Consider the following 22,748-nt stretch of genomic DNA (forward strand, 5'->3'; position numbering starts at 1 on the left):
GGTGGTGGAGACGCTCCTTCAGGTATACTGGGCCAAGGCTGTTTAGGGCTCTAAAGGCCAGCAATAACATTTTGAATTGTGCTCAGAAATGTAAGGGGGGTGGGGAGAAGCTGACAGCCAGTGCCACCCCCTGCAGTGGTTGTAAGGTATGAGGGCAGGCAGGTAGAGAGCTGACTAAGGGCAGAGTGAACCTCTTATCTCATCCTCCGAATTCTGTTCCTGCTGAGTGAGTGAAGCATTATTGCTTCATTACATCAATGAGGGGCATAATTCAGAAGCCAAACAGGAAAGGAAACAACTAACAAACAAACAAACAAACAAACAAACAAACAAACAAGGACCTCCCCAACACACACACACACACACACACACACACACACACACACACACACAAATATTGGGGTTTCCCCCTGTGGTCTTTGGTTCTGATTAGGAGCAGACATAAAGAGGCTATGAAGTGGAATCTGAGAGGGGAAAATCATCCTCTCCATGGAGAATCCTTTAAGGTAAGATGGTTCTCTGTGGTGGGTACATGGATGGGTTCCTCTTCTGGCATCTTGCTCCAGACGCCTCTCAAATCTTCCCTATGCAGACTAACAGAGCAGAGACAGGGTGGAAAACCTCCAGCCTGGGTTTAAGCGCAGCCTGCTGGACCTTGATTTCCACATCAGCCATTCTACTTCTCTCTATGACACACATCTTCCTTGAGGTACGTTTTGGCCTTGCTTGACTGTATCCTTGACCTCCAATAGCGCCTCATGTTCACCTGGTTAGAGCACAGAGAAGGGTGTGCGGGAATGTGCAGAAGCTAACCTGCTGTACAAAGGTGAAATCTGCCTTCCTTGTTCTGACCACTGTTGGCTCTGCCCCCTCGCTTGCCCCTGGCATGTGGCCCCTAATATATTGCTCAGAGGCGAATGTGGCCCTTGGTGGAAAAGTTCCCCACTCCTGGAGTGAAGTATTTGAGTTGGATTTTAATCTGAGCAGGAGGAAAATTCAGGGGTCTAAAAGGCTTGCGTCTCATAAGTAAAAAAATATTTTTCTGTACTTGAGGAAGATTACAGATACTCCTGGAGAATAATTTTACATGGTATGACACATGGGCACACCCTTCCCGCTTCTTGATAAAAGAACCTTGTTAATAATTTTAATAGTTTTTACTGTTCACTATCTGCTTTGGAAATGTGGTTTGTTGAGGCTATCCATGGCCAAAGTAAATAAATTCAAGCTTACGTCACTTACAGCAACTTAACCACACCTCCACAGGGCTAGGGAATTTGAAAGCAGAGGAACATGGAAGGAACTAAATTCAGGCTTTCTCCATTATTTGGCACAGTTTTGTCCTCTAAAGAGAAAGAAATAGCTCCTAAGCTTAACTCTTCATGAAATGGATCCAAATTTTAACTCTTCATGAAAAAGAAATGGATCTAAAGCTTAACGCTTATATGGAAAAGTGCTAGGAAGAAGCTCTGGAATTTATTTTTTATCGTGTTCTGTCCATGTTCTCATCCTTTCCATGGTGGCATTACCAAGAACATAAAATTTTATTGCATTGTGATAATAGAGGATTATTATATTATTCATCCTGCAGTGTGTCTCATTTCCTGAAATGGAGTCATAAAACAGTATTTGGGCTTAAAGGTCAGCCCTTTTACTTGCAGCGAGCAGCAATTGGTTAGCCATATCTATCTTAATCTCCCTGGCATGGGCCTCCTGGAAACTTAATTAGGGAGTTGGGAGGACCTCCCACTGTCTACTGCAGATGACATCTGCCACTGGATTAATCCGTCTCACTCGGGCAAGGCAATCTTGGATGTGGTAAAACTGTCAGTCATGACGCATGGGAAACTTTGTTCTCAGAATCCCCATGAAGTGATTGATAAGCGAGAGAAAAGTGGTGTAACCAGAAGGCTGAAAAAGTGCTGGGCAGCTTATCTCAAAGGCTCTCTGTGGCAACCTCCCTCCATAAAGGTGGGAATGAGGTAATGGCCTGATATTGGGGTGGTTTTAAAGCTTAGAGTCTGGGCTCATCCCCACTTATGTTTTGCCCTTTTTTTTCTAGGCACAACTCTGCACTTTAAAGCGATGCACCCAAGTGCCTTTTCTTTGGTTCCAACACTTTCCCCATGAAAACCCGCTCTTTACTGCTGAATCAGAACAAACGGCAATTTGGATTTTCCACGAATTGCCATTTGCTCCAATTCAGTGGTAAAGAGCAGATTTTCAAAGGGAAAGTGTTGGGGGTGCCGGGGGAGGGCTGTTGACAGTGCAGCTAAATTGCAGCCAGGAAACCAGACCCCTTTCTTAAAATTAAAACAATATCCAAATACTTGTCAAAATATCCAAAAGCTTTTGCTTGCAGAACATATAGCTAAATAAGAATATATGCCAAGTATTTACACTCACGTGCTAATCCAAGCATGGGCTTAGTTTTACTTAGCTGAAGATTGCAGCTTCTTCCTTAAACATTCAAAACCAACTGTGCAAGAATAAGGAGTGTCGCCTTTCGGGGCACCAACTATAGGGGGCTCTGGGTGCCCGAGTAGCCACAAAAAAATTGTTGTGGGTGCTCAGCACCCACACCACAGCCCCCCCAACTTCCAAGGTCTTGTGAAGTCTCGGAAAGCATATCTGGGGCCTCGCTTTCTGAGGTCTTGGGAGGTCTTGGAACCTGACTTCCAGAGGCACAGGAAATCAGGTTCTGAGGGCAGGGGCTCATGTGACGTCATGACATCACACACACTGCACACCCATAACCTGGGGCCCAAGTCGGCTCCCCTGTCCCCTTTTTATTCTACAGACACTGGAGAAAGAGATGGTGAAGTTGGAGGAAGGGCTTTTCTCTTTTTCAAAATGTAGTAAAGCATCTCTATGGGATGAGAGGTTAAGTGAAAAAAAAATTTCCTTCCTTCCTTCCTTCCTTCCTTCCTTCCTTCCTTCCTTCCTTCCTTCCTTCCTAAATAAGTAGCCTCTTCTTCTTTGAAGAAACTGGAGAGAGGAGGAGGAGAAATGGCTTTCAGATTATACACACACACACACACACACACACACACACACACATATGAAGTGTCTGGAGGGAGGTGCAACTTTTTTAAAAAAACAACAGCAAACCATTCTAAATATAAATATATAGCATCCCCATGTTAGGTGGCTGGAGAGAAACCCAAACTCTCTTCCATGTTCTATAACTTGCATTTTTTTAAAAAATCATAATTTTAAAAAATCAAAGTACGCCTAGATCAGGGCTCAGCAAGGTTTACCTCACGTGGGCCGGTTCACTCCCACAGAGATCGCTCCTAGGGCTGGATCATGTCTGTGCAGACACGATTTCTGGGGGCGGCTCAGGGGCCATTTAAATGACCCCCGTGGGCCACTTGTGACCCATGGGCCGTAGGTTGCTGACCCCTGGCCTAGATAGCCTTTTCTTAAAATACAATACATCCACTGGGGGAGTGGCTAATGGGTTCAATACTGGATTGGAGGAAAGGACTCAGGGAGTGCTAATGGTCCACAGGTTAGGGGGACACAATACTTGTTTTTCTCGGACGCTGGCAACCCACACTACGCCACTGAAGGCTGCCAACACATGTGACTCTTAACCTACTATAGGAAACTACATTCCAGTCACTCAAACTCAGAAGAGGAGGGGATTTCTTTTGGGGAGAGGAGACCCAAGGGCCAGATTCAGAGCCATGTGTCTAGGTGCACATATATAATAAAAAGCAACATAAGATGTATGAGGTTTTATTTTGTTAAAAAAAATGAAAAGTGTTTTCCTTACTGCACTTAAGAGAAGGAGCTGGATAAGGAAGGCTCACTGGGTGCTGTATTAGTTAGCAGACCTGGCTATATCTTATCTTGCGTGCAATAAATTTGCTACCACACAAGTGAAACCTTCCATTGTTTTCCCTGTCCAAAGTTCTTTAGCATCACAGCTAGAGTGCATCATCGCAGAAAGCAGAAGTACGAGAATATTCAAGAAGTCAGGGAGCTGGTGACTTGGTGTGTGTTGACTTTCCTGACTTTGTCCATTAGTGGCCATTATTTGATGGATTTATTTCTTTCCTTTCCTTTTCATTCCCCAGCCCCAGCGCTGCCTTCTGCCTCATCACTATGAGTTAGATCGGAACCATGTACAGTGGAGAGTTTGTTTCTGCAGGCTCCCTGCAAGATAAGCAATCCCAACACTACTCCTTTCACACACACACCAGCTACAGGTGGTTGTCATCCACCAAGGGGCTGAGAGGCAAGGCCATTCGGCAAAGCTATAGCTCACTTGTTTGCACTTTCCCCACTAACATGCAGAGGTGCCATGGTCTAGGGTCATGGAGGGGCTGAAGACCTGTTATGCTTTCTACAGCTGAGTCCCAGCAGGGTCCCTGTCTTCAGTATCCAATCAGAGTGAATGGGGAGCTTTTTATCTACTGAGCAAAAAGTCTTGTCAACCTTTGTACTGACTGGAACCAATCAAAGAGGAGACAGCCATTGTGGATTGGCTCCTAAGGTTCACACTGGAAAATGCACATGGGAACTACACAGTGTAGGAGTTATTTAAGGTATGTAGGGATGCGGGTGGCGCTGTGGTCTGAACCACGGAAGGTTAGTGGTTTGAATCTACATGGGTGAAGTCCCGTTGCTCTGTCCCAGCTCCTGCCAACCTAGCAGTTCGAAAGCACACCAGTGCAAGTAGATAAATAGGTACCACTGCAGCCAGAAGGTAAACACTGTTTCTGTGCGCTCTGGCTTCCGTCACAGTGTTCTGTTGCACCAGAAGCAGTTTAGTCATGCTGGCCATATGACCCGGAAAGCTGTCTGTGGACAAACGCTGGCTTCCTAGGCCTGAAAGCGAGAAGAGCGCCACAACCCCATAGTCGTCTTTGACTACCTTTACCTTTAGGAGTTATGTGCTATGTTTCAGTTTTCATCATTTTTCAGAAAGTGCAAACTAAGTTGTTTAAATGTGAACTGAATCAAATTTCGCTTCTATTCCTTCCACACACATACAGACACCTTTCAAGCCTGTGCTACGGAGGCATCTGCTGCTGCTCTCTGCTGTCTTCATCGGTTGCCTTGCATGAGCTGCTGGGGCTATGTGTAGCTCAAAAGGGAGGACCAACAGTTGGGAAGGAGCCTAGGAACTCCAGCTATCATAATGAGAATGTTCTTGAGAATTGGTAGAGCCTGCAAGGACACATTTTATTTTTAATACAACTCCTTTGCACTAGACTACACATAGGTGGGTCTCAATCCTCATGTGAAGCTTCAACTCCTCCTCCTGAGGAGAGGAGGAGGAGGAGAAGAAGAACTCCCTTCCACATCTCTGTCACCCTCTTCCTATCCACCCAGCCCTTTCCTGGAGGTTGCTTCTGCTTACTGCTTTTCTTCCTCTTTTGCTGCCATCTGTGTCCTTGCCCACCAGGACCCACCAATTCATCAGCAGCAACCTCCACTGCCACCTCCTCCTCCTCCTCCTTTGCTCCCCCTTCCTCCGCCAGTAGCAGCTCCTTGGTGCCAAAGCACTATTTCAGGGGGAATCTGGTGGCAGCACAGCCAGCGGTGGCTGACAGCTCTCCCTCCCTGTTTTTCTCTGTCCCCTGCAAGTGTGAGGGGGGAAGGGAACAACTTTGCTGTCATGCCTGCAAGTGAGAGAAGGAAGCAAAAGAAGGAAGCAAGCGAGTGAGTGAGCTAAGGTGGCCTGAGCAGTGTCAGAGCATATGCAAACACCGCCCTCAGGAATGGAAGCACCAGCAGCGTTTGGAGAACTCCTTTCGATGATATGCACACTTTCAAACTTCTCTTGCTTGCCATCATGCTGGAAAACAGGTCTGAGCAAGGATCGGAATGCAATTCAGCTGGCTTCTGTTGTAAGCCCGACTCAGCCAATGAAAATCTATCAGAAGAACAACCCTTTTTAGTTTACGTGACATGTTTTATTGTCTGATTTTCCTCTAAGAACAGCAGGGTTTCGTGAAAATTGGTCAAATCTTGAATTTACAAAAACATTTTCACCTCTATTTTTTACCTCATAGCATGAAGGGCGAGTAGAATAATAGCAACAACAAAAGCCAATTCCATTCATGAAATGCATGCCTTTTCACCTCCAGATTTCTTGTTATTTGTTTTTACTGAAGAAATATAAAACAACAATTTCCTCTGGACAGACACATGGTCAGGTCCAGGGAAGCTTGCATGGATATAAGAATGAAACTCTTCTTCAGTGCTAATTCACTGCATGTGGTTCATTAAAGGAGGATCTTCATCAACAGGAGCCCAGAGAGTGTCAGGGAGATGAATGGAGCTGCCTCAGAGGCCTTGTTACATTCAACCTTTATAAGAAGTCCCACATTTTCAAAAACCTTCCCTATGTCTTTGGTTGCATTTCTGCATCCTGCCTCCGTAAGGCATAATTTCCTGAATGTTGTGATGTTGATGTTTGGTGCTGGATATAAAACAAAACAAAAGGAAAAATAAAGACGAGTGATAAGTTGTCACAGTTCACAGCCATTATGTCCCAAGAAAATTCACCCATCCAATTTCTATTTAGGTATGCTGGAGGTTGTCTTTCCCGATTGTCACTTTCTGGGCTGATATGGAACTCAGAACCTATGGATCTTTGCGTTGTTTTTTGCAACAGTTTTCAGCTCAAAAACAGGACAAAATTCATACAAAAATGTGCATTTTAGGGTAAAAGGCAAACAAGAATGATGGTGCAACCTTAAAAAATGCTGAGTCTTTGGAACCCAAATTAGTGCTCTCTCACACACACAGGAGCCACAGGAACCCTATTCAAGTGTTCATTTTGAATGTCTGAAAGATTAAATGGGAATTTGTGGTTTGAGCTCCTCCGGCTCAATGATACTATGCAAACTGGCTGCACTCCTTGGCCAAAAGCAGAATTGACAGTCTGAAGTAGGCTGCATGACTAGTCGATTGGGGACCTGGTCCATCAAGGTGCCTGTTCATGTCTTGGAAACCTTACCCATGAATATGGCAGCCCGTTTCAGACCAGCACTCATCAGAGGACTTGGGCAGGGCACACAATCCTCCTTCACATGTTCAGACTGAATGCTCTGCTCTCCTTCCACGACATATTCACAAAGAAGGATCTCAACTTTGCAGCTGAGCACATGCTTTGAAGGCTTGTTGTTTAAAGGCTCTCGGGCTGTAGGGCTAGGTAAGAAAGCTGCCTGAGACCTCAAGAAGGGGCTTTCAGTCAGAGCAGACAGTTCCAGGTTGTGCCATATAAAGAGAGCTTCATATGTTTGTATGATTTGTGCAACTAGAATCATATAATCTTAGAGCTGGAAGGGAACCCAAGGGTCATCTAGTCCAGGCTTCCTCAAACTCAGCCTTCCAGATGTTTTGAGACTACAGTTCCCACCATCCCTGATCACTGGTCCTGGTAGCTAGGGACCATGGGAGTTGTAAGCCAAAAACATATGGAGGGCCGAGTTTGAGGAAGCCTGCTCTAGTCCAACCTCCTGCAATGCAGGAATCTCAGCTAAAGCATCCATGACAGATGGTCATCCAACCTCTGGTTAAAAACCACCAAGGAAGGAGAACCCACCACCTCTTGTGGGAGTCTGCTCCACTGCTGAACAGCTCTGACTGTCAGAAAGGTTTTCTGAATGTTTAGTCTGAATCTCCTTTCCTGTAACTTGAAGCCACTGGATTGAGTCCTACCCCCCAGAGCAGGAGAAGACAAACATGTTCCCTCCTCCACGTGACAGCCCTTAAGATAGTTGAAGATGGCTATCATATTTCCTGAAGACAGGAGTGCCTGGTGTGCTCTGGTCCATTGGGTCATGAAGAGTCAGTCACGACTAAATGACTAAACAACAACAACAACAATCATATTTCCTCTCATTCTCCTCTTTTCCAGGCTAAACTATGGAGCTTATTCATTCATCTGGCCTGGGTTATGATAATTCTCACTCACGTGAAGGTGCATACGAATAAGTGGCACAGGTATCTTCTCCAGCAGGGCAATCCACTTTATCACTGGAACATGTTTTCCCAATAGCACTGCAAACTTCACACTGCAAGGAGGCACCTGGAAGAGAAATTATGTTCAAATGTCTGTGTTATTTATTTGGGGAATAGAAGTAAATCCCACCTGTGTGGATAATGAGAATACCCTTGGAATTTTACTTTACCCACTGTGGAACAGGCCTTCAATTGCTCCTTATCAAAATATGAATGGCGCAGGAAGTCAGGAAGATCTCCTTTGCCTTAGATGGCCTTGAGTCCTTCCAGTTCAAAACATGCCTTTGTCAAGACAAGCTGCCCCTGCTTGAAGAAGTTATACTTTATTTTTTCCTCATGTGAGAAAATGAGGGCTGCCAGCTTTGAATTTATCCTAAACTGCTAAGTCTTCCAGGACAATTCCTCTCTGAGGTGTATGAAGGAAATTCACTAGTCCTCACCTGTAGTGAGAAGCAGAGAGCAGAAGAGGAGTCCCAGGAGAGGCTTCATGGTGAAGGATGTACGCGGTCCAAGCCTCATGCAAGATGTCCCTCGTCGATGAAGCAGATTTTCTGGGCTGAAGGATCTGCACAAATATTCAGAGAATCAGCATGTAACAACTTCCCAAGGGGAATTCATGCGAGTTTCTAAAATGCCAAGATACTTTCGAGGTGATGGAATCAGGGCTGCCCAACTGGTGTTGCCCCCCCCCCCTTTAAGCTGTAAAAGCATCAACATGGTGCAGGAATGATGCATGCCATTTCCTAGTAGAACTAAGGAATGGACAGTAACGAAGACTTACTCTTGAAGCAAGTAATAAAACCAGTGGTTGCTGGTGCTCATTGGGATTGGTGGGAAGGACAGAAGGGAAACTAGCAGAAGGTGGGGGGGTCAGAGATAAATACAGGAATAGACATCTTCTAACGGGGTGTAAGAAGGCTGGAAGGTGGCTGAGGGCAAAGTGAGCTTCGTCTTAATGGATCAGCTTCTACTGAATAAACATTTGCAGGTGAAGGTCGCTAAGTATGAATCTGTTGCTCCTCCCAGAGTGCCTCAGAAAGGCTCATGAGCACCAACTCTACCTATCACAGTATTGTCCCTTCTGAGATGCCATGGCTCTCCTGGGTTTTTGGAAGAGAAACACATTTCCCATCATCTGCTGTCTGATCCTTTTTACTGGAGATTTTAATTCTTGTGTGTGGGACTTTCTGCAGATTAAGGATGCGCTCTAGCACTGAGCTATGGGTTTTTTCTGACTTGGGTAGATTGTTGTTGTTTAGTTGTGTCCAACTCTTTGTGACCCCATGGACCAGAGCATGCCAGGCACTCCTGTCTTCTACTGCCTCCCACAGTTTGGTCAAGCTCATGCTGGTAGCTTCGAGAACACTGTCCAACCACCTCGTCCTCTGTCATCCCCTTCTCCTTGTGCCCTCCATCTTTCCCAACATCAGGGTCTTTTCCAGGGAGTCTTCTCTTCTCATGAGGTGGCCAAAGTATTGGAGCCTCAGCTTCAGGATCTGTCCTTCCAGTGAGCACTCAGGGCTGATTTCCTTAAAAATGGAGAGGTTTGATCTTCTTACAGTCCATGGGACTCTCAAGAGTCTTCTCCAACACCATAATTCAAAAGCATCAATTCTTCGGCGATCAGCCTTCTTTATGGTCCAGCTCTTACTTCCATACATCACTACTGGGAAAACCATAGCTTTCACTATACGGACCTTTGTTGGCAAGGTGATGTCTCTGCTTTTTAGGATGCTGTCTAGAAAAATGTTGTTTTAAAATGGAAAAAAAAAATAGCAGGCAGACCAATTTCTGAACAAGAAAAGGGAAGAATTGTACTCAGGAACCAGCAAGGCTCATTGCAAACTGAAATGGTATGTGTCTCCACATAGGCTGAGGAAAATTTAAACAGTTTGTGATAGAAAGTGTTGGAGATGCGGACATGAAATATATTTGCTTGTGGGTCTATCCAATAATTCAATTATTTTGGAGAGAGGTAGCAGAGATAATATCATTCATAGCACATTACACTTTGCCACTGGACCACCTGATAATTTTAATAAGGTATTCAGACTCACAAATGAGCTGTAGGAATTAATGGAATAGTAACTTGCATACTTTTTGCGCAAAAATAGAAAAACAGATGATCACCAACAGCGGAATAGCAATGAACAAACATTTGGAAGGTAGCCATGATGAAAGAAGGTGGACCACAAAGAGAAAATATTAAAGATAAGTGGAGTCCACTTATTGAATTTATGAAATATAAATATCATCTGAATATGGATGAAACAAATAGTTTTTTTATGTAATGCAACATTAAGTATAATATGATTATAATGTTTATTACATGTAGAATGTTGCTGTTTCACACAACTATATATGAGATTCAATCAAGCTTGTTTTAAAATAGGGGAGGATGGTAGGACTTACCACAATCTTGCAAGGACTTCTGGTGGGGTGTTTGGCATTGGAAGGCACACACGGGATGTCCTTCTTTAACTACCTAATGTAATTTTGTCAGGTATGGAGCTCAGAAACCCACCTTTATAAAGGGCTCTGTGTGAAACAGGAACCGTCCTCTTCTCTTATCCATTCCATGCCTATTAATTATCCTAATATATTATTATTAATTATCCTTATCCAGGTGCCTCAGAATGACAAGTGCTCTTGTGCTCAGGTCCTGGTTTCATGTATCCAGCCGGCTGCTGCAAGGACTGGAATCTGGACTAAGATGGACCTTTGGTTTGATCCAGAAAGGCTATTATTGTGTTTTTATGCTAGGAGGGCTGTGGGGCAGGGTGACGAGAATGCCACAGAGTGGATCCTATTCATGTGGGGAAGTGGATGACTGCATAGATTTCTAAAGTGGGGTGCGTGCTTTGGTGCCAGCCCACAACATTCCAGTAGACTGTGTATGCCAACCTGCTTCACCCCTTTCCAAACCCTCCTCTGTAGCTTTTCAGATCATGCAGATAAAAGGAGGCAGGAGACAAGAGGAAGACAGTTTAGATTTACAACAGGGGTTTGAGGCAGGTCACAGCTCAGAGGAAGATGAGCAGAGAAGTTAGGAAATAATGGGAGAGGAGGAGGAGGAGGAGGAGGAAGCACTGGGGGGGGCACTTGACGGATACGGTGTTTTTAGAAAACATTCCAGACCGCCCCCCTCCCAGAACCCGGTGAGTCTTAAAAGTAGGAGAGCAAAGAGCTCAAGGACAGAGGGCACTTATCAGCACCCATAGGAGAGATGATGCAATTGATGAATGAGGAAGATGAGGGGGCGGAATTCACTCGGAACAACACTATTATCCAAGAGGCTGGGTTCTATAGCCTCTCTCTGTAAATGATCAAGGTGTATTCCCTGCCAGGTATTTCTTTTGATGTAATAGAATATTTAGAAGTGAGAAATGAAAAACAAACATTAGGTAGGAATCAGGCCTTTAGTGTTTCGGGAAATTCCCTGCCCCTGAATAGTGGGCAGGTGCCAACACTTCCCCTTTCAACAAGGCTTTTATTTTGAAAACTTTCCCAGCCTGCATCTGCTTTGGAATTGTTTTAAAGAGGTTTTTTTAATTGTTTTGTCCCTTGTACTTTGCCATCCTGGGTTCCTTTGTGAGGAAGGGTAGGATATACATTTAATTTTCAAAAAGTCAAAAATAAATAAACAAGGAGTGGAGTTGTGCTGTGACCTAAGGGATGGATTGCCATAACTGAGACATGGACATATGTGAAGAATATGACAATGAAATTGAAGAATAGTTATAGAAAGGAGTTGGGGAACCTTTATTCAGGCTGAGGGCCACACTCCCTTCTGACTGACATTCTGGGAGCCACATGTATGCCCCCCAACATTTCACTGATGAAAATAGGGACATCTCATTCCCTGATAATAATCATTTTATTATTTATACCCCAGCCATCTGACTGGGTTGCCCCAGCCACTCTGTGTGGCTTACAACATATATAAAACACATAACAGAACATTAAACATTAAAAGAACCTTCCCTATACAGGCATGGCCAAACTTGGCCCTCTAGCTGCTTTGGAACTAGAACTCCCATCACCCCTAGCTAACAGGACCAGTGGTCAGGGATGATGGGAACTGTAGTCCCAAAACAGCTGGAGGGCCAAGTTTGGCCATGCCTGCTATACAGGGTTGCCTTCATCTCCTTGGCTCAAGGGTCGCATAACTGCTTATCTTCCAACATTTTTCCAATGAAAATAGGGACATTATGGGCTCAAATCATAAACCGGGATGGCTTCTGTAAATCTGGGACTGTCCTTGGAAAATAGGAACACTTGGAGGCTCTGCACATGCCACTGGGGGACAGGAGCGGAGGCAAAAGCAGATGGAGAAGAGTCATTTCAGGACCAGGCTGCTCACTCCCCGACCCCCTCCCCCTGCTCAGGTGAACTACCAATAAAGGAGACCACACAGTTGAATGGGATTGAATCAGGCCACAACTTCATTGACTACAGGTAAAGTGGTTTGGCATAGGCACTGGGTAAGTATTTATTTCCGGGCTGCCTACAGGAAATGACATCAGGGCCAACCCGGCAGCAGGGATTCCTATGACTTACATCAATAGGGGTATCCCCTCAGGGATCACCGCCTCTAGGAGTGCTGAGGCCAAACCCCCCTGTCTGGGCAAATGGACAGAAGTAATTGCATCACGGACCCCTTTAATGGGATACCCTATTTCTTGAGGGGAAGGTGAGGCTAAAACTCCCCCTCCAACCAAGGCTAAGGTTACCCAGTGCCTAAACTGCCAAAGCTGTAACGATTGCTATGAGGTAGGCGAAACCTCCAGGCAAAAGCCAATTAAAGGAGTATATGCAAAATTATTAGAGTGGGTGGGCGGGCTGATCTAACAAAGAAGAGCTGGGTGTCGGGAGCAGGCGTGGGCAGTTTTAAACCTCCCAGGAGCGGACCTCCGAGAAGCCTGGTTGTTCCCTCAAGCCTGCCCCCAAAGAGCCCAGCCCTCCAGGCCAGCCTGCCATTGGCCAATTCTGCAGGCTGACGCAGAACAGGATCAGAACCCGATGCACAGCCCTGCATTGTTGGTGGAAGGGGAGGCGCTGGCCTTCCTGCAAAGCTGCAGCATGCCTAAAAATTTATACCCCGCCCATCTGGCTGAGTTTTCCCAGCCACTCTGGGCGGTTCCCAATAAAGTATTAAAAACAATACAGCGTTAAATATTAAAAACTTTCCTGAACAGGGCTGCCTTCAGATGTCTTTTAAAAATAGGATAGCTATTTATTTCCTTCACATCTGAAGGGAGGGTGTTCCACAGGGCGGGTGCCACTACTAAGAAGGGCCTCTGTCTGGTTCCCTGTAACCTTACTTCTCACAATGAGGGAACCGCCAGAAGGCCCTCGGCGCTGGATCTCAGTGTCCGGGCTAAACAATGGGGGTGAAGACGCTCCTTCAGGTATACGGGATCGAGGCCATTTAGGGCTTTAAAGGTCAGCACCAACACTTTGAATTTTGCTTGGACACGTACTGGGAGCCAACGCAGATCTCTCAGAACTGGTGTTATGTGATCCCAGCGGCCACTCCCAGTCACCAGTCTAGCTGCCACATTCTGGATTAATTGCAGTTGCCGGGTCACCTTCAAAGGTAGCCCCACGTAGAGTGCATTGCAGTAGTCCAAGCTGGAGATAACTAGAGCATGTACCACTCTGGTGAGACAGTCCGCGGGCAGGTAGGGTCTTAGCCTGAGGACCAGGTGGAGCTGGTGGACGCCTGCCCTGGACACAGAATTAACCTGCATCTCCATGGACAGCTGTGAGTCCAAAATGACTCCCAGGCTGCGCACCTGATCCTTCAGGGGCACAGTTACCCTATTCAGGACCAGGGAATCCCCCACACCCACCCGCCCCCTGTCCCCCTAAACAGTACTTCTGTCTTGTCAGGATTCAACCTCAATCTGTTAGCCACCATCCATCCTCCAACCGCCTCCAGGCACTCACACAGGAACTTCACCGCCTTCACTGGTTCTGATTTAAAAGAGAGATAGAGCTGGGTGTCATCTGAATACTGATAAACACCCAGCCCAAACCCCCTGATGATCTCTCCCTACGGTTTCATATAGATATTAAAAAGCATGGGGGAGAGGACGGAACCCTGAGGCAGCCCACAAGTGAGAGCCCAGGGGTCTGAACACTCACCCCCCACCACCACTTTCTGGACACGGCCCAGGAAGAAGGAGCGGAACCACTGTATGACAGTGCCCCCAGCTCCCAGCCCCTCTAGACGGTCCAGAAGGATGTTATGGTTGATGGTGTCAAAGGCCGCTGAGAGATCCAGCAGAACTAGGAAACAGCTCTAGGCAGGCACCTAGAGAGGATGTGAAACAAAGGCAGTGGCCTGTAGGGATGTGGCCTGTAGGTGTGGCCTGTAGGGGATTTCACTTGGGGAGAGTCCAATGGGCCATATTGAAAGGCCTATGTCTAGATGCACAAATATAATAAAAAGCAAAATAAGATGTAAGATTTCTTTTGAAATGAAAAGTGTTTTCCATACCACAATGAAAAGTTAATTGAGGGATCAGGATAAGGAAAGCTCATTCGCCCCTGTCTCAGTTAGCAGACCTGGTGACATCTTATCTTGCATGCTTTAAATTTGTCACTTGTTCTTATCTTACACTCCTACCAGGCACAAGTGAAACTTTGTGTTTCTTTCCCTGTACAAAGTTCTTTGGCATCCCATCTAGTGTGCATCATTGCAAGAAGCAAACGTATGAGAATTTGTGAGAAGTCAGGTTGCTGATGGCTTGACATGGTTTTCCTTCCCTGGTTGAGTCAGTTGGTGCCTCATTATTTCCTGGATCTATTTCCTTCCTTTCCTCTTGACTCCCCATCACTCTTTATGGGTTACATGGAGGGGAGTCTACAGTGGGGAGTCTGTTTCTGCAGCCTCCCCTGCAGGATGTAGAAACCCAACTCTACCCAGGCACACCCACCTATGCACACTGCTGCTACAGATGTCATACGTCTCAAAGCTAAGCACCGAAAATGCAAGGTACTTCACTTTCAAGAGAATGATGTGCAAGCACTGTCACATAAAATGGAACTCAAAGGAAAACTCCACTTAAGTCACTCTGAAGGAAGATATCGGAGCCCTCCTAATCATTTGTCCATGTGCATGCACAGAAAATAGTCGTTCTAGCTGAAAGGCAACACATGGAGATCTGCACTGATCATTGCAATGCATCCTGAATTTATAATTACAATATTACATATTGCATAACCTAAGAAGGTTGTATAATGCTGGAGTCCATCTTAATTCTCCTCCGAAAACATCAGCATTCCTTGAAAATTATGGATTTCCACAAACTTCTGGTCAATCACATTGTTGGAAATACATGCCTTGCTCACCCCCCTCACCCTCAAAACAAGAGTAGGTTTATTTATTTCTTCCTCTTTATTTGTTCTTACTCAAAACATCAGAAATGACAACAGATCTCTCCAGTGAAACATGTGATTCGGTCTGAAGGTATTTGCATAGAAATGAGAAGGGGGCTCTTCTGCACTGCTGTCAGCGCTTCATTACAGGAGACTCTTCATCAACAGGAGGCTGGAGAAAGTGAGGAGGAGAGATGCAGCTGCTCCAGGGGCCTTGTTGCATTCAAACGTTTTAATTTTTCCAAGCTTTGGAACAGACTCCCCTGTCTTCATGTTTTCACACTCAGTCTTAACACGACAGTCTTTAACTATTATGCTGACATTGACGCTTGGTGCTGGATATAAAACAAACCAACAAACAAACTGAAGTTGAATGACCAGCAGAGTTAGTGTTCAGAGCCATTATGTCCCACATAAATTCACCCACTCAGCAGTGCTGTAAGATGTCCTTTGATCCATGTTTTAAAACAACTTACGCAGACTCTCACTTCCTACACTAATATACAGAACGCAGAGGTATTGGGGGGGGGGGGGAAACCAGCCTCATATAACCAACATGCTTAAGTCTAATTAATACATGAAGGGGTTAATGCCATAGAGTAAGCTCTCCTGCCAGGCTTAGCTAGGTCACCTTGGGGGAAGGTAATCAAGCCTATTGTTCTCTCCCAGTTTAGTATGTAAAGAGAACTGAGCTGGTTAATCCAAGCTCAGATCGCATGGCTCTAACAAGCCTTTCTTGAATTCCTATACCAATAACTTAGGAACTTTCACCACTGTAATTAAGCTAAATTTTACTGCCTGCATTTCCCTTACAATTAATTATGGAAAATCTAAGATACTAGTTTTCTCAAAGAGCCGGAAACTCCATAATTGGAAAATTGATGGGAGAGCCATCGAACAAGTCTATAAATTCCAATATTTGGGAGTTTGGTTACAACATAACCTTAGATGGAAGGCCCATGTAGCCTATGTTACAAATAGAGCCAAAGCTATCTCCTTGGCGATCTTGCGATTCTTCTTCACCGATGGGGCCCTTCATATCCCATCGGCGTTGAAAGTCTTCAAGGCCAAGGTGATTCCGACAATTGCTTATGCCATCTCAATTTGGGGGACTTTTGTCAATCTATCTCACCTAGAGGTTATTCAAAATCAGTTTTTAAGAGGGATATTGAAACTGCCCAACTGTGTAAGTAATGCAGCGTTACGCATGGAACTTAACACTGTATCCTTGGAAAACGCTCTGTGGAAGCACATACTTTGTCACTGGTTATCTCTATGGCACAATCTCCCAAACTTGTACTTGATACAATGTATGTGGAGAGATGATTTCCAGAGCCCATGGGTAAAAAATTTACAGCTGAAAATTACGGCAATGGGAATCTCCCCATCCAAATTACTAGAGCAGGACATAGTTCCAGCTAAAAGAACAGTAACCTGTAAACTAGAGGAGATGGACTTGCAGCAGAAAATGGTCTTGGGCAATGGTACCTGCTCACCTCTAAACCTTGGTTTATTACCCCTCTTAAGGCTCCCAAACTATTTGAATTCCTTAACTTCTTCGGCTCATAGATATGCCTTTGTAAAGGCAAGATTCAACACCTTCCCATCGAACGTGCTGAGAAATAGATTCTCCAATGGACAGATATCGCTCTTATGTGATTGTAATTGTGGGGCACCGGAATCGTTGCATCACATAATTCTTGATTGTGCTTTTCACTTATCGGCCAGGAGCAAGTTTCTTGCTCAATATCTTAAGGGAATTGCCGACGATACGACTGAAGCCAAACTGAGATATCTATTAAATGATGATGACCCCCTAAGATCACTCATGGTTGCCAGATTCTTGATCAGCGTCCTATCCCTAAAGAAGAGAAACTGACTCCTGTGTGGCTCGGATAATCCCTTTAAACCATGATCTATGTTTTAGGATGTAATTAGGTGATATCACCCTTGATGTCTTCTATTAATTTATGAGCAGAGGGCGATGTTTATGTTACAAATTTATTGTAATGTATGATGTTGGTCTTTTGTTTTTGTTTTGCTTTGGTTCTTGTCTGTTTTTTTGTAAGTTTTGGCGGTTTTAAATTTGGAGGTTCAAGTACATTATGGTGGTATGGGAAACTGTCGTGTGACGGGCCAATGGCCGTAATAAAGATCAATCCAATCCAATCCAATACTGCCTGCATTTCCTCACTGGTGTATGACGAAGCATATGAATCAAACCTTTGAAAAAAAATAAGTAAAACGTTTTAAATGTACCAAATGTGTGATCTTTTTCTATGCTAGAGGAAGAGGGTAACCTTGGAATGAACATAGAAGGGCATATTTTAAAGGTCTAACAGCCTATATTTGCTGCATATTTTGTGATTTTAAATCTCTGTTGGGGTTCTCTCACCTGAGAGAACTTCTGCAAACTTGGATATTGGCATTGAGGAATTCTCCTTTTATACCTACATTTTCCTTGCCACCAAGAGATATTTCTGTTTCGGCAATTTAACTTTCAGCTCAAAAACACCACAAAATTCATACCAAGATGTGCATTTTTGGATAAAGCATAAACGGAAATTGGGAATCTGAGGGGTGAGCCCTACTCCTTCATTGATGCCCGTTCATGTCTTGGAGACACCTGAGAAGTTGTGCTGAAGTGTTAGGCTGAGCACAATGCTCCTTCAGATGTTCAGTTTGAATGCCTGTAGGGGGCTCGAATATCCCTCCAATAATAATAATAATAATAATAATAATAATAATAATAATAATAATAATAATTTTTTTATTTATACCCCGCCCTTCCCAGTCTAAAAGCCGGGCTCAGGGCGGCTAACAGCAAATATAAAACCCTGATTAAAATATGACTTAAAAACAGCATAAAATGCAACATAAATGCAGCATCAATGTCAATAAAATTCAGGGGTCATTTTAGGGTGGTGGTGGGGAAACCCCAGTCAGTAAACATGAAATGATCACCAGGGCTAACTGGCCACGTTGGTCCTACTAGGGCCAGCAGGAGACCAGGGAAGTGTTTAAATGTGGGGTCCCAGAAGGGTTTCTTCATAAAAAAGGAAAGGGAAAAGGGAATAGAGGATCAGGCTAATTCAAATTGAAGGCCAGGCAGAATAGTTCTGTCTTACAGGCCCTGTGGAAGGAGATCAAGTCCTGCAGGGCCCTAGTCTCGTGGGACAGAGCATTCCACCAGGTTGGAGCCGTCACTGAAAAAGCCCTGGCCCTGGTGGAGGATAGCCTGACACATTCACAAAGAGGGACCTCATCTCAGCAGTCAGGCCCACGCTTTGAAATCTTTTGGTCAAAGGGTCTCTGGTTGCAGGGCTGGGAAAGAGAGTTGGCTGAGACTTTGAGCAGCTTCTGTTAGTTGGAGACAGCTTTGGACTATTCAACAGAACGAGAGTTTCATTTGTTTATATGATTTGTGCAACCAGGGACCCCATTCATTCATCTGGCCTGGGTAATGGTCCTTTTCACTCACGTGTGGGTTCATACTGAACAACGGCACAGGTATCTCGTTGAGGATCACATTCCACATTATCACTGGAACAGGTTTGTCCGACGGCTGTGCAAATCTCACACTGCAAAGAGGCACCTGGAGTAGGAAAGAGATGCAGATGTTTGAGTTACTTGCCTGAAGAAATGGATAAATCCCACCTGAGTGGATAATGAGATTACCTTGGAACATAAACTGAGTTGAGTCTCCCATGGGCGATGGAATCGGCATTCAATGGCTCCCCCCCCCCAAAAAAAAAATGAATTAAGCAAGAGGTCAGGAAGAACTCCCTCACCTTAGATGGTCTCTGAGTCCTTCCAGTTCAATACCTCCCTTTGTCAAACCAAGCAATCCTTGCTTGAAGGAATTATACTTGATTTTTTTCCTCATGCAAAGTCAAAGGATCCCAGCTTTGAACTTGTTCCACCTTATTAATGTCTTCAGGACAATTCCCCTCTGGGGTGTGGAAAGAAATCAACTACTAAGTCCTCACCTGTAGCAAGAAGCAGAGAGAAGAAGAGGAGTCCCAGGAGAGCTTGCATGGTGAAGGAAGTGCAATGTTGAAGACTCAGTTGATGAAACAGATTTTCTGGGCTAAAGGATCTGCAGAAACATTCAGAGAATCAGCAAGGAAGCACTTTCAAAATCAGAACTCACTGGAGTTTCTAAAATGCCAGTTCATCACTGAGGTGGTAAAGTGATGGTTTTGCTGACATTTCTCATTTCCTCATCTTCTAGCTGTAAAGTATCCACATGGTACGGGGAGTGGTGCTTGTCATCTCCTAGTGCAACTAAGGTACTCACAGAAATAAAAAATCAGTGGTCACTGGTGAGGTGAAAGGCAGGGAAACTAGCAATAGGTGGGGTCTGAGCCAAAGACAGGAAGAGCCGCCTCCTGACTGGTTCTGAATAATAAGGCATGGACTCTGGAAGTGTGCTAGAGTTCCTCTCTGACATGAGAATTTATTAATTGTTTTAAAAATTAATTTATTAAATGTGTGTACCACCCTTCTCCCAAAGACCTCAGGGCGCTTCATAGATAAAAATACAAAATACATAATAAAGGGAAGAACGAAAACAAAACAAACGCATAACCCTCCTCTCACAAACACATTTAAAAGGACACAGAGTGTTAAACAGACCAAAAACCTGGCAATGTTTTTGCCTGGAGAGCATTCCACAGATGAGGAACCACTGCATAAAAGGCATGTTTTTGTGCAGCCGCCCTCCAGACCTCTTGTGGAGGAGGCACATGAAGAAAAGGGTCACCCATGATTTAGAGAGAGGCGGTCCTTGAAGCACTTTGAATTGGGCTGAGAAACTAATTGGTGGTCAGTACAGTTGGGCCAGGATTGGTGTGATATGCTCAAACTGTCTTGCCTCAGTGAGCAACCTGGTGGCCAAAATCTGCACCAGCCGGAATTTCCAAGCCACCTTCAGAGGCAGCCCCACATCTAACATATTGCTGCCATCTAACCTAGAGGTTACCAGAGCAGAGACAACAGAAATTACACTATCCCTGTCTAGATATAGGCACAGCTGGGCCACCAGCCGAAACTGATGGAAGGCACTCTGCACCACTTAGGCTACTTGAGCCTCAAACCAACAGCAATGGATCCAGAAGGCTCCCGCAAGCTACATACTCACTCCTTCCAAAGGACGGCAACCCCATCAAGAACAGGCAACATCCCATCCATCCAGGCTGGGGAATTGCCCACTAACAGCACCTCGGTCTTATCTGGATTGAGCTTCAGTTTGTTGGCTTTCATCCAGTCTATTACCAAGGTGAGACACATGTCCAGCACATCCACTGCCGCACCCGTTGATGTACAGAAGATGCACAGCTGTGTGTTATCAGCATATTGTTGACAATGTACTCCGGATAGCCCAACGCAGTGGTTTCATGTAGATGTGAAACAGCATAGGTGATAAAATTGAACCCTGAGGAACCCCACAGTGAAGGCTCCATGGGGCCGAAGAGCACTCTCCAAGCATCACCCTCTGGAAACGACCGTCCAAGTAGGACAAGAACCCAGCCCTAACTTGAACAGCCGTTCCTGAAGGATACCATGGTTGATGGTACAGAAACCCATGGAAAGGTCGAGGAGAATTAACAAGGACACTCCATGTGTGTGCCCCAAATGGGCCAAAACCTTGATTAAAATGGATCTAGAAAATTAGTTTTCTCCAAGAGTGCCTGGATCTGGTTCACAACCATTCACCACTTGGAAGTCATTCTGGACTCACTGTTGTCTATGGAGGCGCAGGTCAATTCTGTGTCCAGGGCAGCTGTGTACCAGCTCCACCTGGTACACAGGCTAAGACCCTACCTGCCCGCAGACTGATTCACCAGAGTGGTGCATGCTCTAGTTATCTCCCGCTTGGACTACTGCAATGTGCTCTACGTGGGGCTTCCTTTGAAGGTGAGTCGGAAACTGCAATTAATCCAGAATGCGGCAGCTAGACTGGTGACTGGGAGTGGCCGCCGGGACCACATAACACCGCTCTTGAAAGACCTACCGTACATTGGCTCCCAGTACGTTTCCGAGCACAATTCAAAGTGTTGGTGCTGACCTTTAAAGCCCTAAACGGCCTCGGTCCAGTATACCTGAAGGAGCGTCTCGACTCCCATCGTTCTGCCCAGACACTGAGGTCCAAGCTCCGAGGGCCTTCTGGCGGTTCTCTCATTGTGAGAAGTGAGGGTACAGAAAACCAGACCAGTCTCATTAGTGACACCTGCCCTGTGGAACACCCTCCCTTCAGACGTGAAGGAAATAAGCAGCTATCCTAACTTTAAAAGACATCTGAAGGCAGCCCTGTTTATGGAAGTTTTTAATATTTAATGCTGTATTGTTTTTAACACTTGATTGGGAGCCACCCAGAGTGGCTGAGGAAACTCAGCCAGATGGGCAGGGTATAAAAAAATTATTATTATTATTATTATTATTATTATTATTATTATTATTATTACTCAATAACCTTGCCCAAGAAGGGGAGATTGGCAAATGGCTGATAGTTACTTAGATTTTCTGAGTCCAGGGACGGATTCTTAAGGAGTGGTTTTGCCACAGCCTCCTTCATGTTCAGGAAGCAACACAATCTCTTCGTTTTAACACCGGAGAAAATCATTTCAAATTGCTCTATCAATCGTACATGTGTAAAATTTACACACTGTGATTATTTAAGTGTTGAAAAGGTGGATATCTGAAGGTGGACGTGAAAGATATTTCCTGTATTTGTCCAATGATTAAAGTTTTTAGAGGAGAGGTAGTAGAGATAATATTAGTAAGAACTTGCACATTGCCATTGGGCTCCGGTAATTTTATTAGGGTATTTTGACCCACAAATAAAGAGTAAATGCAGAATCTAAGAGTAGCTGCTGGCATGCTCTTTGCAAAAATAAATAAATAATAATAATGGAAAAAACAGTGAAAGGAAATAAAAATAAAAGGTATAAAAAATGGATAAGGTTACAGAACTGAATTATCGTCACAGAAAGTAGACAATAAAGATGGGTTTTTTAAAGGGATAAATGGAATCCACTTACTGCATTTGCAGAATATAAATGTAACTTAAATATGGACAAATATAATGGTTTTTCTATGTTGTACAACATTAAACAAATTATTATAATATATCAATTATATATAGGTATTTTTCTCTTTTCTGTAATAATTGCATACATGCATATATATATATATAGAGAGAGAGAGAGAGAGAGAGAATCATATAAAAGGGATGGTTGAACTTACCACAGTTTTTCAGGGAGTGCAGGTAGGGTGTTTCTCAGTGCAAGGTAGACAGGATGTCTTTCTCCAACAGCCCAACATCAGGTACGGAACTCAGATGCCAACCTTTATAAAGTGAGTCATTGTGTGGC

The 22,748-nt window shown here is 44.6% G+C and overlaps 1 protein-coding gene and 1 long non-coding RNA gene across 2 annotated transcripts; both read right to left on the reverse strand.

The window, feature by feature from the left end:
• Positions 1-5,930: 5,930 nt before the first annotated feature.
• LOC310851809 lies at positions 5,931-10,606 on the reverse strand. The gene is made up of 4 exons (XR_014567832.1): positions 10,399-10,606; positions 8,427-8,551; positions 7,940-8,053; positions 5,931-6,439 (listed from the first exon to the last, which is right to left on the reverse strand). It is a non-coding gene; the product is annotated as an uncharacterized lncRNA (long non-coding RNA).
• Positions 10,607-15,372: 4,766 nt separating this feature from the next.
• LOC310850181 (phospholipase A2 inhibitor NAI-like) lies at positions 15,373-22,748 on the reverse strand. Its single transcript, XM_083751306.1, has 4 exons — positions 22,621-22,748; positions 19,362-19,471; positions 18,854-18,967; positions 15,373-15,707 (listed from the first exon to the last, which is right to left on the reverse strand). The coding sequence occupies exons 2-4, from the start codon at positions 19,408-19,410 to the stop codon at positions 15,517-15,519; spliced, it is 354 nt and encodes a 117-aa protein (XP_083607432.1). The 5' UTR covers positions 19,411-19,471; positions 22,621-22,748; the 3' UTR covers positions 15,373-15,516.

This window comes from Podarcis gaigeae, assembly GCF_964106915.1.
Source record: "Podarcis gaigeae genome assembly, chromosome: 8".
Taxonomy (NCBI): domain Eukaryota; kingdom Metazoa; phylum Chordata; class Lepidosauria; order Squamata; family Lacertidae; genus Podarcis; species Podarcis gaigeae.